At 39.6% G+C, this 17,510-nt stretch overlaps 2 protein-coding genes across 8 annotated transcripts; one reads left to right on the forward strand and one right to left on the reverse strand.

Annotated features, from left to right (window-relative positions):
• Positions 1 to 406: 406 nt before the first annotated feature.
• On the reverse strand, positions 407 to 5,390 carry LOC136444837 (dynein regulatory complex subunit 2-like). The gene is made up of 10 exons (XM_066442583.1): positions 5,274 to 5,390; positions 4,905 to 5,071; positions 4,099 to 4,351; positions 3,563 to 3,647; positions 3,187 to 3,325; positions 2,673 to 2,870; positions 2,088 to 2,306; positions 1,597 to 1,749; positions 958 to 1,175; positions 407 to 645 (listed from the first exon to the last, which is right to left on the reverse strand). The coding sequence occupies exons 2-10, from the start codon at positions 5,064 to 5,066 to the stop codon at positions 528 to 530; spliced, it is 1,545 nt and encodes a 514-aa protein (XP_066298680.1). The 5' UTR covers positions 5,067 to 5,071; positions 5,274 to 5,390; the 3' UTR covers positions 407 to 527.
• A 313-nt stretch (positions 5,391 to 5,703) lies between these two features.
• Positions 5,704 to 16,673, forward strand: LOC136444965 (aspartate dehydrogenase domain-containing protein-like). Of its 7 annotated transcripts, XM_066442784.1 has the most exons (12): positions 5,704 to 5,832; positions 6,039 to 6,174; positions 6,483 to 6,567; positions 6,830 to 6,979; positions 7,414 to 7,519; positions 8,023 to 8,143; positions 8,530 to 8,687; positions 8,847 to 9,846; positions 10,448 to 10,489; positions 13,994 to 14,098; positions 15,132 to 15,263; positions 15,877 to 16,673. In XM_066442784.1, exons 1-8 carry the CDS (start codon positions 5,763 to 5,765, stop codon positions 8,882 to 8,884), a joined length of 864 nt encoding a protein of 287 aa, XP_066298881.1. In that variant the 5' UTR covers positions 5,704 to 5,762; the 3' UTR covers positions 8,885 to 9,846; positions 10,448 to 10,489; positions 13,994 to 14,098; positions 15,132 to 15,263; positions 15,877 to 16,673. The 7 variants fall into 7 exon arrangements, with proteins under 7 accessions (XP_066298881.1, XP_066298888.1, XP_066298870.1 ...); XM_066442791.1 differs by lacking the exon at positions 13,994 to 14,098; XM_066442773.1 differs by lacking the exon at positions 10,448 to 10,489.
• Positions 16,674 to 17,510: the final 837 nt, after the last annotated feature.

Here is a 17,510-nt window from a genome sequence, read left to right on the forward strand (position 1 = left end):
ATATATATACTTCTTCACAAACAATGTGACTTAGTGCATACAAATGTAAGACAAACACTCTATGTACACTTGTCTAGTGGTAAAACAATTCGTTTGTATGCCATAGAATTTCTTCTGTCATTTGTAAAATAAACTCTTGTCTGTAAAATCTACATGTATCTTTTCTCTGGGTCCCAGTAATCATAACTGAAGAATTCATGAATAAGTTCCCCAAAAATGGAATGGTACAAGTAGCAAACACTGTAAAATTCTGTAGAATTTTTTGGCAATACCTCTGGGGTGGAGGCATTTTTTTTCTTTTCAACTCAGGTGCTCCTATTCCAGTGACTTGAAAACTTACGGTTTACAAATCATGAAATCTGTGCGACACAACACAAGATTGACTCTTGCACTCTGTTACGATTGATTGGACAACAACTCATGAAGGTTCAGAGCCATGTAGACATTGCATTGCCTATACTCAGATCTGTGAATAAGAACATTCCCCCCTCTCCACTTGTCTACCACGTCAGCCATGTTGGACAGGACTAAACCATGTCACGTTTCAGCAGACCCCCCATGGTGTTATGTTTAACGACATGTGCTGCCTCGACAACCGTCTGTCCCGGCCGTCTCACCCGTGGGTCCACAACTGGTACAGATAATCTGAAAAGAAGTACAATTGTTTACTACAAACAATCCAAAACCAGACTAGAACCCTGGAACAAAACAAAGCCTATTTGAAAAAAAATCCCAGGTTTTCAACACATTTGTATGGCACAATGATGTTGCATTTGTACTTTGTGAATATCGCTAGGTATAAAGCTACATTTGAGTCTATGTTGCTACTAAGTAAAGAAATGACCAAATGAATATCTATGATTGGTCTGATCTTACAATAATGATAAGAAAACCTCAAGCTCAGCCAATAAGATTTTTTTGTGTCACAGTTTGGAAGGACTACTAAAGAATACTCACTTGACATTGGTCCGGTGGTTGACCACAAATAGCGGGTTGACCTGCGATAAGATCTCGTCGTTGACAGAGATTCCGTCCAGGTATTGTTTCAGCAGCGTACGGAGCTGGTTGTTCTCCGTCATGAGCCCTGCCCTCTCCTTCTCCAGAGCCAGCTTGTCCAGGAGAACCTTGTTGTGTCTCTTCCAGAAGTTCTCTAGTGACACGTACTCATGCATCACCTGTTGAGTAAAATATCACTTGTTATTGAAAAATTGTGACAATACCTCTGTCTTGATCATATTTCAGCTATCTTTTAACTTTGCAAATACAGATTCAGGATCAAAAGTATCAATTAAAGCACATATTTTGGATGGACTCCTACTCTTCTCAATAAGTGTGACGGGTTCTTTAACATGCTTGAGGTGTGACTCTCCTCAAGCACGGGGTCTCCAGCTTTACGTCCCATCCAAAATGATCTCCCAAACTGAAGCTAGGTTCTCATTCTTAGAGTCGAGTGAGGAAATTGGTGTCAACTGTTAAGTGCCTTTCCCAAGGGCAAAGCATTGGGACCTTCTAGTTCTAGGGCTTTGAATCCAGAAACGTTTAGATTCTGAGTTAACAACCCTCACCACCATGCCACCATGAAAAACGTGTGTTTACCTCAGCTAATGGTTCAGACGGTGGTTCGCCCACTGCAGCCTCCACGTCCTGTTGTTCTTCCTCGGTGAGAGAGGAGGCGTAGAATGGCAGAACCTTCTCCTCTTCTGTCTCCAGCTTTCTACACATCTCCGACAGCTTCAGGATACGTTCACCCTGGGGTGGGGAGGAGGGCAGAGAGAGTTAGAACCAGTTACAGAATTTGTTCACCAATAGTCACGATACTGGGACTGGTGAGGTAAGGTGAGTCATGATAGCCACTACAATAAAACCCAGAAAAGAAATTGGTGAGGCCTTGAACTTCTACCTGCTGCCTAACCCCATAACCAATTTAGGGCTAACCCTTTGTAATAGTCTTCAGCTAGTTGGGTAGCCCTGGCTGTACTTTTTTACAGCCAAAAATCAAATTAAATTAACTAATAGAAATTTGGTGCAAAACGACTTTCACTGGGAGAAGGTTAAAGATATTGTTTCTAATGAAATCTAGACCTTACCTTGTCGTGAACCCTCTGTAGTTCCTTGATGGCTGAGTTACTCTGCAGTGTGAGCTTGGTCAGTCTCGATCTCTCCCGGTCCCGCATGGAGTTCATACGGTCCTTCAGCGCATGGAAGTGCTGCAGGATGACCTCACGCTCGTTCTTGATCTGGTGGTTCCGCTCGTCGCACTCGCGGGAGTTCTGCGCCATCTTGGCCTTCAGTTGGGCTATCTGGTCCTGAAAGTCATAGAAAGGTCATGACAACATTAATACAGGCAACCTGTTCCAGATTCTTACAAGTTGTTACAGAGCACTTTTTAAAGTAAAGTACCGTCTAAAACAGACTATAAAGCAGACAATATGCCAGGAAAGCTGTTTTTGCTTCATCATAAACCACAAATGATATGGCCAAAGACATTTTGAAAATTAAAATTTTAACCAATCCTAGCTTTATCGTCAGGGTTGTTTGTGGTATATCATACAGTAAAAAAACCCTAACAATTCTAACAATAGAAACAAGGGAAAACTTGTCAAATTTATTGACATATCTACATGTATGTGGGACAATAAGTCATACTGACAAAGACACAGCGTTTTACATACCGATATCCTCTGAAGTTTTCTCATTTGCATCTCAATCTCCTTTGCACTCTTCTCGTCCTTGGCCTTCAGGTTTTCGAAGGCCACCTTCCTCTCCTCTGTGGACTCGTTGTAGGACTTCAGGGCCTGCTGGAACTGTCTCCACAAGTCCTCAACAGCGCCCTCTAGCTGAATCCGCAGGGCATGCTTCTCCTCAAGATTCTAGAAGCCAAGATGCAAACAATTTAATCACATGTGTTGCCGAAAATTTACTCAGTACAACTCTGACCTGGTCTCACTTTTGAGGGAAAGTTGTGCCTTCTAGTAATTTTGTAATATTCAAGAAGTCCTCGAGAGCACATTTTATTGGTACTTTTTAAAGCTTTTTTGGCAAACAACATACTTCCTGAAAACCTTTGGATACATAATTAAATATGTAATCATATTGCTGTTTCTTAAAGAATGGTTTCTTTGCAGACTTCAATTATAATGGACATTCACATTTTAAGCATATATAATTCCTTAACCCTGTCCATACCTTGTTCTTGATTTCGTCTCTCATGCTCTGGAACTCTTGTCGTGCTTCAGCCTCGCGGTCCTGGAAGTTCTGCTCCATGGCGAACATCACATCCTGAAGGTCCGTCATCTCCTTCTTGTGTTGAGCCACAATCAAATCCCTACAAAAAATAGGAAGATCAAACACTTAATAAGAGGTTGACTTTTAACACACAAAAAAACCCCAACAACAATCAATTCCCTACAAACAAATACACACAACAAACATTGAATCAAAGGCTGACATTTCACACACATGCACACAAAAATCTTGATAAGGTCCTCCCATTCAAAAATTGCTGGGTACATACACATAGGATGAAGTTATGATAAGTTTAAGAGTGTTTGTTTTTTCTTACCTTTCTGAGTCAAACTCTTTCTTGAGGATTTCCAGCTCCGTATCATATTCAGACTGGAGTGTGGAGAGTCTCTGTCTCTGTAGGTCTGAAACAAAACATCACAGAAGTTAACTTTCAGCAAAGGTGTAATCAAAGAAATCTGTTTGTGCAGTGTTAAAAAAAAAGTTTTGTTCTTTGGTTCAAAACCATTGTCTGGGATACTGAAAAAAAGGTGTTTCAAGTTGTTGATTGATTTGCAACACCTGCTGCGAAAGTGACACATGTTTATCTGTTTCCAACACAAAGTCTCCAAATGTCAGCAGTTGGGCAGTGTAGGGAAAAAGTTCTAACTACAAATACTTTTTAGAACAGAACTTCTAAAGTATCAACTCCCTAGTAGTGGATGCATTGTTGTTGCAATTTCTGAAATGTTTTCTGAGCAATCGTACACTAGACACTCAAGAAATGGCTCTGCCACTGAGCCGTTATCCAAAAGACTAGTAAGCAATTGCTAACAAATGCTATGAAAACAAACCAACTAACAAACTAACACATACCTATGAGGGCATCCACATTTTCTAGATGACTCCTCAGTGCCATGGCGAACTGTTCCTCCGCCTCGGCGATGTCCTTGGCCAATGACTGGATAACGCTATCCTTGCGGTCAACGACACGTTCGAAAGTCTGACTGAGAATTTCAATGTCCCTTCGCAGCTCCTTGGATTTGGACTCTCGCATGATGGCTCTCCATTGGTTGTTGATCTTATTCAGGTTGAACCTTGTGAACTTTTCTTCTTTTGTGAGTTTGTCCTGGAGCAGACAAAATAGTATGCTCAGTATGTGATAACCAATTGCACATGGAAATAAAAAGAAAACCTTGTTCATCTTGAAATCCTATGTATTTAGGAAATCAGAATCCCAGGATCTCACAACTCATTTTTTTCTACAATGTATTTCTATTTTCAACTATTTTTCCTCTTAAAAAGCCTCTGTTTTGATAAACTTGTCTCTACAAAGATTTACATTTCTAGATTACTAGTGCTAGATGTTTATACTACTTGCAAAACGTTTCAACTTTTATCAACATGGAGCTTTATTAGAGTTTGTTTTATTCAGATCTCCATTAGTGTTTATTTTTCATAAATTTCACACTATTCTTCCTGGAGTCCACCTACATTAAATACAATTAAATCAAATAGAGTTATTAGATTTAGAGTCTATGCATGTTTGTGTATGTTCCCCACATCTACTATATATGTTTATGTATGTTCTCCGCATCTACTATGTTCTTATTTAAGTTTATGCGTATACCTTTAGCATGGCAGATACTGATTTAAACCTGACACAAATTGCGGGTGTATACCTTAAGATACTGGGTCAACATGTCCTCCTTTTTCTTCTTCATCTCCTCCTCCGCCAGCGCCTGTTGTTCAAGGTACACGATCCTCTCCTCTTCCGTCATCTTAGCCAACTTTCCCTTCTTTCCCTTCTTCCCAGACCCGGACTTCTTCTTCTTCTTCGGCATCTTGGCTGAGAAAAAACAGAATAGAACTGTTGAGATGTATTTTTGGTCGTAACACACGTCGTAACAGCTGTCATCAGAAACGTACTGAAGTAGTAGTCAGCAAAATTATAAACGATCACAAAAAATACAAAACAACATTAACAAAATTCGACACAAAAATGGCCAAATTTCCTAAAACAAAATGGAAGATAAATCCTCAACACTCACCTTAACTTCTCTGTTCAGTAATATATAGCAAAAGTGGCTCTAATATTGAGCAATTGCACTGTTTTTGCCGATATTTTGGCGATCAAATTCTCTCTGGACGGAAAGAACTGTTGTTATGATGATGTACCTTGGCAACGCAGGGCGCATGTGCAACAAAGGGTTACCCGAAGGACGAGCGTTGATTGGTCAAAGGTAAGCCATTCATCCCTATCATTGGTCTATTTTACTATTTACGGGGTAACTTAGACTAGTTTATTCTTACAAAGGGGGATAACTATTTCTACTTTTACCCCTAAATGCCACAGAAAATGTACATATTACTATGAATTATAACTTTAAAAATCAATACTAATAATTTCAATTATTTGATGGTACTTGTAGCATCCTAGTCCAGTCATAGATTAAGATGTCTTTACATATTTCACTGACATCCCCTAAAAACTAAAGGAATATTCTGTTTGCTTGGCGCGAAGGTCAAAGGTTGCCAGCATGGCGGACTCTGCCAAAAAACGTCGAGTTTTGAAGAGAAGAATTGGTATAGTTGGCTACGGACACTTGGGTAGGTGTTTTCTGGCAGTGACATGCTAGTTGGAAGATTAGAAATGATTCTAAGATGTTAGGCATGACGTGACAGGTCGGAACAAGTAAAGGAAAACCTTCAAAAGGCGATGATATGCATGACAAATGAGATTTTGGCAGAAAGCAAAAAAATATTTCTTGACTTTGGCGTCACATGTAGAATTATACATGCCTGTTCCACTGTAGGTGCTTACTTGGTTCAGGAAGTGCTGAAGAGAGACGATGTGGAGCTGGCCTTTGTTTGGAACCGTTCCGTTCAGAAAGTTCAAGGCCAAGTGGAGGACAAGTTCATCCTGTCAGACTTGGACAAGTTTGCAGAGAGGTCAGACTCAGATAGTGGTGATGAAGTATAGAAAGCAACATACTTGCATTTTCCTTTTCTTTAGAACGTGCCAGAAGTGGATGTCTGCTTTGCATATGAAAATTCTCTTAACGTTTTTGATGTGATTTTAGGCCAAACAAATATAATTTCTAGGTTCTCAGATTTGCCACTTTTTTTTCTAATTTGAAAAAAAGCATGAAAAGATCACATCAAATTTTGAAGGAGGTTAACCTCCTTGATCACATGTAGCATTTACTGAGTCAGGAGATCTGAATCAACCCCAAGACATTTGCCCCTTTTCTTTACAGAAATGCAGACCTTATAGTTGAAGTGGCCCATCCTTCCATCACAGAAGAATATGGTGAAGCCTTCTTAGATGTGGCAGACTACATGGTGAGCAGAAGATTATACATTGTATAGCCAACAGGCAACACATGTCTATGAAACAGCAGTAGTATAGCATGCGCTAAATAACAGCTATGCTTCAAGTATCTCCAGTTTACTCAGCATTAGCATCAGCATGCCTTATGAATGCTAGTGCAATGAAACGAACTACACTTGCTAAAAAGCGTATTGCAATTAACTGGTTTCTACTGTACTATGTTCTGCAATATAGATAACTTACCCCTTATGTTTTTCTCCCACATCTGAATAGGTCGGGTCTCCCACAGCACTGGCCAATCAGGAAGTAGAGACCAAACTTCGTGAGAAGGCAAACACATGTGGACATGCTTTGTACGTGCCAGCAGGTGCATTCTGGGGAGCGCAAGACATCAAGAAGATGGCAGACAGAGGTTCTTTAAAGGTGATAACTATAAAAGAACCAAAGTGTAGGAAACCATAGTATATGTAATAGAAATACCTCAGCTCCTGAGGCCTCACCAAAAACAATGTATGCATTTGTAAAACAATGTAAAACTGTAGCTTCCTTATGGTTTATTACAAAATATTCAGCAAACTTACCTAAACATAGGTAGCTTGTAATAATCTGTACTTGTAGCTGTATTAACCAACTGATGTAACAACCCTTAAAAGTATTACACACCAGCTTCACACTGACAGGCATGTGGCAATTGATTTCTACATGTAGTATATTACATGTTGTACATTAAAAAACACTAAATCCCTGAATGTAAAACAAAGACAAATTTAGTGACATTTTAAAAACATTTTTTTGCTTAGGAGTTTTCAGGTTCAGCACTGATTTCCACTGTATTCCTTTGTGTGTTCATTTCTCAGGGTCTCAAAGTTACAATGAGGAAACACCCATCCAGTTTCAAGCTGAACAGTCCTCTGAAAGAAAAGAATGACAGCATTAGGGCAGACGGGGCAGTGCTTTATGATGGTATGATACCGGTAATCTGATTCTACATTTCCTTGTAGTTGTAGCAAACACATAGATCTGTGCCACACCAGACATGTACATGTACTTCAATAGAACCTTGCTTGAACTTGATATCTTTTTAACACTGATACATTGTTACCTGTACAATTTCATGTTTCATCTACAGTGTATTTTTTGAAGCTTTATAAAACTTTATTCAAGTTTTTTCAATGTTTATGTAAGACGTTCAAAGTGCAAGCATACATGTATCTTTCTAACCTGGATCGTAGATAGTGGGTGTGACTGTGAGTGAGTGAGTTTTAAAACATAAGATGTAAACGTTTGTTGAAATTGGACGCCTTCTTCAGAAACTCGTTGACACCTATGATTTACTGTGCATGTCCTTTGGTGTATATATTAAGCCTGTATTCTTTTTGATATATAATGTTTTATGAATTTTTTATATCAGAAATAAAGAATAAATGAATGAATGAATGTATATTAGAACTGATTTATTCCAACAGGACCAGTCCGTGACCTCTGTCCCCTGGCTCCTAACAATGTTAACACCATGGCAGCAGCAGCCATTGCAGCCCACAACCTGGGCTTTGATGTGGTCAGGGGATGTCTGGTGTCTGACCCAAGGTAGGATGGACACCTCAAGAAAAATGCACTATTCATTTTTGTTCTTAAGTCTCCAAGTGTTGACTAAATGTATGTGTATATAGGAAGATAAAGGTATAGGCAGAAAACGATTTGCAGTTGTCCCCAGAATTGCTTCTGCCAATATCATTATCAAGATGAGTAATCCAGGAAAGAATAATCATATTTTATTAAGTCTCAACCGCTGGCAAATGTTTGAGAAAAAAATAACAAAGCTTTTTTCTTTGCTTTTGCAAATATTATTCTATAATGTTGCAGAACATGCAAGACCTCATTTGCATGAAAATCTTGTTAAAATCTTTTTACTTGGAAGTGCATACATGTGTATACATTTTAACAAAATACATATTTGTTGTTCTTTGTTTAAGTCTCACAGATTTTCATATTGTGGAGGTTGATGTGACGGGACCAGGTGATGCTGCCAAGGGAAAAGCTTTCACAGTGAAAACTGTTCGCACAAACCCCGCTCAAGTTGGAGCCGTCACAGGAACGGCAACATATGCGTCGTTCCTAAGCAGTATGTTAGGTCAGTGTGGAGGGTTTGTTTATTGCTTCATATGTCATATTTCCTTCTTCTGATTTAAAAAATCTCATATATCAAGCTTAACCCCTGACTTCCCTTTCAAACACTATTGAGGAAATTTTGTTGTCTGACTTGCTTTGTTCTTCTCTTTTCTTCCTACAGGTGCCAGAGGTAATGATTATGGTGTACATCTCTGTTGATGTTAAGAAGTCATTATGGACACTATCAATGTTGGTTGGATATCCACTTCTTGCACCACGGATATAGATATAAATATGATTTTGTTAGATATAGAGATAAGAACAAATAGTTTAAACAGCAGATCATGAGTATGCACAAAAGCTTAAGCTTTAAAAAATCTTGAATATGCTCATTTAGTACTTTTAAAGTTTTGTATTGTTACAACTAAGCATTAGACAAAAAACAGTCTTATGGTCCATATATGTCTCTTGAAGAGTTGTGTATTTGCAATGAAATATACAATCACAATGGAAGGATGAAGAGTATTCAGCTCCATGACTGTTTAGGTGCTTACATACAGTTAACAGGTCTAAAATATGATTTGCATGTTGTTACATTCAGATCACATATACATGTAGCCATTTCCTCTGTTGTTATTGTTGTGGTAAGTGTGAACTCTGTCCTTTAACCCTTGGAAAGAAGACTTGTTATGCTTGGTTCTGTTTACCCCTCTGGGTAGAAGTTAGACAATTATTCGCAGACAATTTAATGCTGAATCATGCATGCGTGATAGCCTGGATGTGTCACCAGCTTTTCAACCAGTTCAACAGGTGTCTGGGCTGTGTATGGGGGGTTTCAGAATGTTGACAGGGATCGTCAGACATACCTTAATAACATACTTTTATTTTGACATCTATAGTATATTTCTTCAAATGACAACTTTTGGGGAATTTGAAAGTGTAACTCCCCAGACAATTTTTGGCTTATTCCCTATCGATACGCAAAACTCCATGCTACCCTCCCATTCGCTACAATGGTAAAGTCTTATGCATATTCATGATCAGACAACATATCCGTAGTATATAGTTCAGCAGACACAAATTCCCTGAACGATGACCAAGTTCGGTATTGGAATCCTCATTGCGCTTGCTGGTGGAGCCATTGGCCTTATTGTGTGGCTCGTAGCCTAGTCAAATCTTCGGTAAGTATTCTCCCTTTTTAATGTCATTGGTCTCGTCAAACCACACCCAAAACCCAGGAGTACGGGTGGGTCAATTTTGACAAGCTCCAGTGGCTGTAGGTAGTAGCTCCAGTACTGTGGACGTAACGTTAGATCGTTAAAAAACAATTTAGTTGTCAAGTTTCTCGGTGATTTATCTGTCAATGTGACTCAGTTCCTTCAGGGTCATGTGAGAACATAAAGCTGTTGAAGGTTGAACGAAAAGTTTTCATTACTAGAAGACTCAAATGTAACTCTGAAATATTTTTCACAAGTTATTGTATGTACAGCAACAGGAAGCTAGGGAGTAATAGCAGCTGGTTTGTTGATGAATCCGGGAAAAGAAAAATCATGAAAAGTTGAGAGGTCGGAGAGAATTGACCCTGACTGCATTTTACCCAAGGGTGTGTAGACCTCAGATAAGGTCGATTTTTTACTAAGGATTACTTACACCACGCTTAACGAATGTGTAAGCAAAGAAAGTAAGCTGGAAAAGGCAGCGATGACGAAGTTTTGTTGCGTTATCCCGACAGTCGTTTTGCTCGTAATTGGTGGATTTATCATCTACTTCATGTACCTGTAGGGGTCCGAGACGCTCAGTTTGCAAGTCAATCTTTCTTAGCTGGTGAGTGAGGACTGTTGCAAAAGTTTTGAGTATAGAACGAGCATGTTGAATATGGGCGCCATTTTGAATTTTTTTTTTACCCGTCAAAAGCATTGGAGCATCGTCTATGATCTTTGGTACCCTTTCTGACTTTTTCACGGTTGATATGGCCTCTGGGACCTTTTCAGTCACAACCAAAATGGCAAGATCAAAACAGAAATATTTGTTGGATTTTCAACTAACCAATAGCAGGACAAGATTCATATATAAGATATTTCCTACTTAAACTGTCTATTTTACCAAGGAGAACCTCCCTGATTAAGCTTATACCGACTTCATTTTTGTAAACGATATGTTTGGCTATGACCCGAAATGATTATATCATTTTTATGTCAACAGTCAATTACACTTTGAAAAGGCTGATCAGTAATTTATATGTTCACATCAATGGATCAAATTCTTTCTTTTGTTATAACGCAATGTCCCGTAAGTTTCTCCCACGACTTCTGCACATCACAATAGTGGCATATTTGAGCGCTGTGCTCTTCATATTGATTCCTGTGATGTAGTTACGTGGAGGTTTCTACAATGAAATTCGTGTGCTTTAAAGAACAAGACCGTGAAGCGCTTGTGACGAGCGGTGTGCTGTTCGTTACTTGTCTGTTTTGCTTGTGTATCCTCTATGTTTTCTTCGGCTGAGGTAAGTTAGTGAAATTAGTCGCCAATTACTTAATGCAGTTGTGCATTGTATGAGTGCATTTCATGAGAAACTGTTTCAAATGAGCATCGTTATCTAAAATGTTTTATGTGGAATATTATAGTTCTTGCATACTTTTGTTAAAAAAAGCGTTTTGGGTTCATATATGTCAAAGCAATATAACCTCCTTGGTCAAAGTGTTATCACAGTTGTTCATAGACAGCATGGTTTCACGAATTCGTTCGTTGTCGTGCTTTTATCTTTCAAGTTCCTCATAGTGTCTGTACATTGACTGCGCCCAAGTAAGATTGTGATTAAAATCAGACCATCTGATTAAGTGATAATTATCTTTCTTAATCAGATATAGTCTTTGTGACGACACAGTACAGACAACAACCCAAATAATAAAACAGACTGGATCAAATGTTCTTTTACCATCGCGATCTATTAGTCTTAATCGCAATGTCACAGGAAAGAAGGGACTGTATTCTCCGTATTTTACTCTTTGGTTCAGTGGTTGGAGGACTACTTTACTTGCTTCTCGCATAGCACAAGGTAAGAAAATGCTTAGACTTTTTTGAGAACTATCTGAAAGAATCAATTCAATGCTCTTTTTTTAATGTACACTTTTCTGTAAAGCCTACTCAACTTGTGAAGTTGTTGTGGTGCGCTTGGAGAGTAGCGTCCTTGCACTGAAAACTTAAAGGTCATATGAATTTGACGTTTGTGAACCATTTCAAATGAGCATCGTTATCTAAATGTTTTATGTGGAATATTTGTTCTAACACACTTTTGTTCAAACAGCGTTTTAGGTTCATACATGTCAAAGTGTTATCACATTTGTTCATAGCTAAACAGGACTACCAGTACAATGTTTTACATCGTAGACACGTACCAACAGACAGCATGGTTTCACCAAGGAGGTTTTATATATTTTGTTGTCGTGATTTTGTCTTTCGGGTTCCTGATACTGTCTGCACATTAACCGGCCCAAGTAAGATTGTGATGAAAATCAGACCATCTGATAAAGTGATAATTACCCTTTTTTAGTCAAATATAGTGATAATTAAGTCATAATTACCTTTTTAGTCAAATATAGTCTTTGTGACCACACATTACAGACGAAACGAATAAAACAGACACTGGACCACATTTTGTTACCATTGCGAACTCTTAGTTTTGATCGCCATGTCACACTTAGAGAAAATGAACTGTATTTTCCGTATTTTACTCTTTGGAATCGTAGTTGGAGGATTTCTTTATCTGCTTCTTGCATAGCACAAGGTGAGAAAATGCCCATACTCTTCTTTTTTCAATATTAAAAAGAAACACTTCAATACTCTTTTGATAACTAAGAAGATTCATTACCGTATTTGATCACTAGAACTCAAATCTGAAATATGTTATAATTGTTTAGAAAAATGACGTTGAAACCCCACGACAATGTACCCTTTTTGGTAGGCCTTCATCTCAATAGCCTAGTCAACTTGTGAAGTTGTTCTGACGCGCCGAATATCTGCTTGGGGTGTAGCGTCCTTGCACTAAAAACTCAGTAAAGGTCATGTGAATTTGTGACGTAGCAAGTTGTCCCCGAATCTCCGCCATGTTTTTTTCAGTTGTCAAATGTGAAGTGCGCTGAGTAAGACGTCTGTTGAAGTTCGCTGTTACCACTGGTCCCCAAACTAAGACCATGCTCATACACTGTGACGCCGGGCGTCGAGAGGCCATCATCAAGATACTCTTCATGTGTTTAGTCTGCGGGGGCTTCTGTTATATGTTCCTCGGTTGAGGTAAGTGGGAAAGTCAAGGGAAATCGTCAGTCAGTCAACCTTAGTGAGACCAAGGAGGTTTAATCTATCAAACCTCTTTGGTGATACACAAGTAGCGTTCTGATGACTCGTGCTCTCGATCGTTGTAGCGCATGTTGTTAAGAAACCGAAGACGTAGCGAGTTCAGTGTCAAGTTTTTGACAGAACATTTTTTTGCTTTGGTAGTTGGTTTGATTTCTTCTTTCCCTAACATACTTTTTTCATCGTAGAAAAAAAAGGTATAGCAGTCATCATGATGATTTTCAAGTAGCCACGGCTCGCGTTTTTGGCCAAGCACACCGGGTCATCCCTACTCTTCTCAATATAAGTGAGTTGGGTTCTTGTACGTGGGGGTTTGACGCTTGAGGCCTATGCCCGAAGCTCCCTCATACACGGGGCCGTCGGCTTTACGTCACCATCCGAAATGATGAAATACGGCGATATTTGCTTGTAAGCGCAGGCGGTTTTGATACACTTAATTTGACACACGTAAAGCACGTTTTTAAATTCGAATTCTGCGTGTTCATAAACTGGTGTGTCTGTTGTTTTCATCTTGTGGGTGGGGTTTGGATGCCGTTGCTTAATTGGTTCATTCATGCATGCATGACCCCAAAACTATGCAGAAAAAAGAAGGGAATTCTTATCCACAGCTCATCAACTGGATCAGATATGAATTGATAGAGTACTTTGTAACAGGAAAGTATTTTTAATCGTTAAACCTTTTAAGCAAAAATTCGGCCTAACGGCTACTGGTCGCGAAAACGTCAACGATAATCAAGGAGGTCTTAAGAAAAAAGTGCTTAACATTCTACGGAAACAAAATAAGAAAAAAAAGCTTAACATTCAACGGAAACAAAATAATTCCTTACTAAACTCTAATAGCAGATGGCAGAATAGTCGATACAAAATCCCTCGCTTCATGAACTGAAAGATATTTGGCCCATTCTTCAAAACCAACCCAGAAAACCGGATGAGCAACTTTGACGCCTCCATAGGCTGACCCTCATTACTTTCTCACAGACAACGCGGAGAAATGGAGCATATGGGAAGGAAAGAGTGTATCGTGCGAGTGATTCTTGTCAGCGCTGTCATCGGGACATTCATTTTCGCCGTGCTCACGTAGAGGTACTGTATGAGGAAAGCCATTCATTTCAGTTAGTTACGAGGCCAACCAAACTTGCAAATTGCCCAGGGGATTTGAGTCAGTACTATACTGTAGTTTTCGTGCCATATGTTGTTGTACCTAGAGCTTTGTTCGTAGCTAGATTAGTGTTATGTTAACGTTCTTACGAATGATTACATCGATGTCATCCCATCGACCTACGTTACCGTAACATATTTGATAAATTTCTACCGATTTGAAATAATGTTGCTGTTTCGTAATCAAGAAGTTTTTGTTGGCCTCTGACCCTCTGACCAAACCCCTTATTGTCCCCCCAGAACTAGAAGCAGTGATTGGTTGCCTTAAGGAGGTTCTAATTCATGCCTCTTTGGTTATCTGTTATCGTTCTACGGTATACAATGGTGACCCATATGCCCTTTGGCCATTAGAACTGGTTTTATCTGGATGTAGAGATGATATCTTTGCTGGAAGCCTTTATACACGGATAGTGCTTCAACTAAACTTACACACTTCAATACATTGTACTTCACAGATTCACTTTGCTATAATGTAAACAAAGTGGTACAATGTATCAACATATTAACGTTATGATCATACTATGAGACCCTTATCAAAGGTGTAGATTTATTGGACTTGTGAGTACAGTTGCTTTGTATCTCACAGAATTTGGACATTTCTGCGACCCCGGATAACAAAAGTAATATGAAATCATGGTTGACAACTTGACACAGTGTGAGTTAATTATGTGGTATGTCGTAATTTGTGTTACTGTGATATATAAGATTACAACACATCAGAAGTTAGTTCTATGATTATGCACATCACATTTACAATGTAGAAGAAAGGCTTCAACTGACCCGGACCATACATCTGCTGGTGATTGAACAATTGGTACTATAAATGATTAAACAAGTAAGTAATAAGCAAAACCTTAGCTTCAGCATTGCTTGTAAATACAATTATGCTCCTCTTTCTAAATCTGCTTGGTATCAGCTGGTGTCTAAAGGCTATGCTTTTGCTCTTTTTGCATTACAGAACTCCGCTTTTAACACAGATCAGCAGCTACAGTAAGCATGAGCATTAACAACCAGGTTGTCAACGTTTTCGCTGTCATTGCTGGAGTGGTGTTCGGCCTTTTCCTGGTCTCGATGGGCATGATATAAACAGGTAGGTCGCTTTCTTCCAAAATCGCCAACACACACAATTGTAGATTTACGTGCACATACACTGGCACACACAAACACACGCACACGCACACGCACACGCACACGCACACACACACACACACACACGCACACACACACACGCACGCACGCACACAAACACACACAGACACACACACACACAGGCACACACACACGCACACACACACATACACGCGCACGCACACACACACACACACACAAGCACACACACGTACACACAGGCGCACACACACAGGCACACACACACGCACACACATACACGCTCACACACACACACACAAACACACACACACGTACACACACACGCACACACACACACACTTGATACAAACACATGCACATATCAACCAACCAACTAGCCAACCGACTAATCAATTAGTCGGTAATACTAGTATGACATTTAGTTCATCATTTTCACAGTGCAGACTGCATTCCATTTTGTACCGCTTTCTTTCAGGAGAATGCTGACCTGGTAGACTCGAGCTAAATGGTATCAAAGGTTCAGTTGCAGGTTGTCTTTAGTTTCAGCCAGCCTCAATTTGTAAAGAGATTTTGTTTTTTGTTCCACACCTTAGGACAGCCGCATGTCACGCTAGGAGCTCGCAGGAAGGATGGACGGTAGCTACAGGCAGCGGGCTGGGCTATGGACACCAAACATCCAGCCATCACCTCCTCGGCGTGGTCGCAGCGACACCTACGGACTTCTGCAGGAGCTGCTGCGATGGTCGCCGACGAATTCAGAGCTGTTTCTTCGACATTGCCACCGTCGATGATTTGTAGACACCTACCATCAGTCCTGCCAGCCTACCAACTGTCGCTCTTCCGTTAATTTATCACAGCCAACCCTTCTCCACACTAACAAATGCGTGGTGGGACATACGCAATTGCTTTAAAGATTACACCTCTCGTGTCGCCATGTATCTTCCTTGTGATTCACCAAAGCTTTAGACTATAATGACGACATGATGACGTGAAATACATCTCTGTTTCTCGTCACGATGATGTCATCAGTCTTTGAGCTGTATAGTAGTCAGACTGTACCGTAATGATGACGTAAATTTTACCATGAGATTTTGTCATGATATCGTATATGGTGGACTACACTCGACCAATACTTTGCATTGAATGATAGCCGCTCTTTTGTGCTCCGATTTCTTAGAGACCTCATGTCACTTTGACATAATGTGTTTTATCCTGACATTGTGTCTAATGTAATCGTTTAGTCTTTATGAAGTTTCGAGCCTGATTGAAACGTGTTGTAGACTAACTCTACAGTCGTATTCACATCGTGTAAGCCACATGATTCGAGGTAAAGTTTTGACTGGTCTGTTGTTTCCTCTGGTGCAAATAAAGCAAACTAACACGCGAAAAACCGACTGTTTGAGTCCAGTTATATTTATCTTTAGCAGATAATATGTTAAGGCATTTTGTTTTAATTATAAAGCATGTGTATGAGTGAGTGAAAGGTGGTTTGATCGATGAGTAAGTTATTTGTTAAGTCATTGCATGCTATAAACAAACATACTGTGCATTGGAAGAATGCATCTAGTTTTCAAAAAGTACACCTGCAAACTGTAGATTGCATTGAAAACATGTGTTTTCTGCGCAGTGTCATAAACCATTGCAGAGTGGTTTAAAAACATGATAAAACTTCCAGTCCACATCTTAGCAGTTTTGACTATCTACTGGGTTGGTTTCATAGTGTAGACCGAGACCAGTGATGACGCGAATTAGGTACAGTATAACGTTGTATTCGCTCCGACATGAACAACGTTTTGGGAGGTAAACATCTTCAGAAGAACGAACAGAACGATGCCAACATGCGTGTCCATAATGTAAGTTGTGGTAGGCCTAGGGTCTAGTCTATCTACCATTCCACCTAGACTCAGTCTCCTTGACATCCGTCGCATCAAACATGGATGATGTGCACATAATCGCATTCAAAACATCAGTACCAGCATTTATTTGCACGAAATCAAAACACGACTCCACAGAGGGGCCTCCGAGATCATGCCTGGAGCCAACACATCTGCTATCCCTTTTAGAGAAGGTGCCGGGGTTATTTCAACACGTCAAATGTTTCTCAGTATTCTCTGAAAACAAAAGACGTGTATTTGAAGTTGAATAGAATAGAGGACTAGTGTCATTTTGTAATAGAATGTAGATTATATAGCTACATGTATATATATATATATATATAGGGAAGAGA

The sequence above is a fragment of the Branchiostoma lanceolatum genome, chromosome 1 (assembly GCF_035083965.1).
Source record: "Branchiostoma lanceolatum isolate klBraLanc5 chromosome 1, klBraLanc5.hap2, whole genome shotgun sequence".
Taxonomy (NCBI): Eukaryota; Metazoa; Chordata; class Leptocardii; order Amphioxiformes; family Branchiostomatidae; genus Branchiostoma; species Branchiostoma lanceolatum.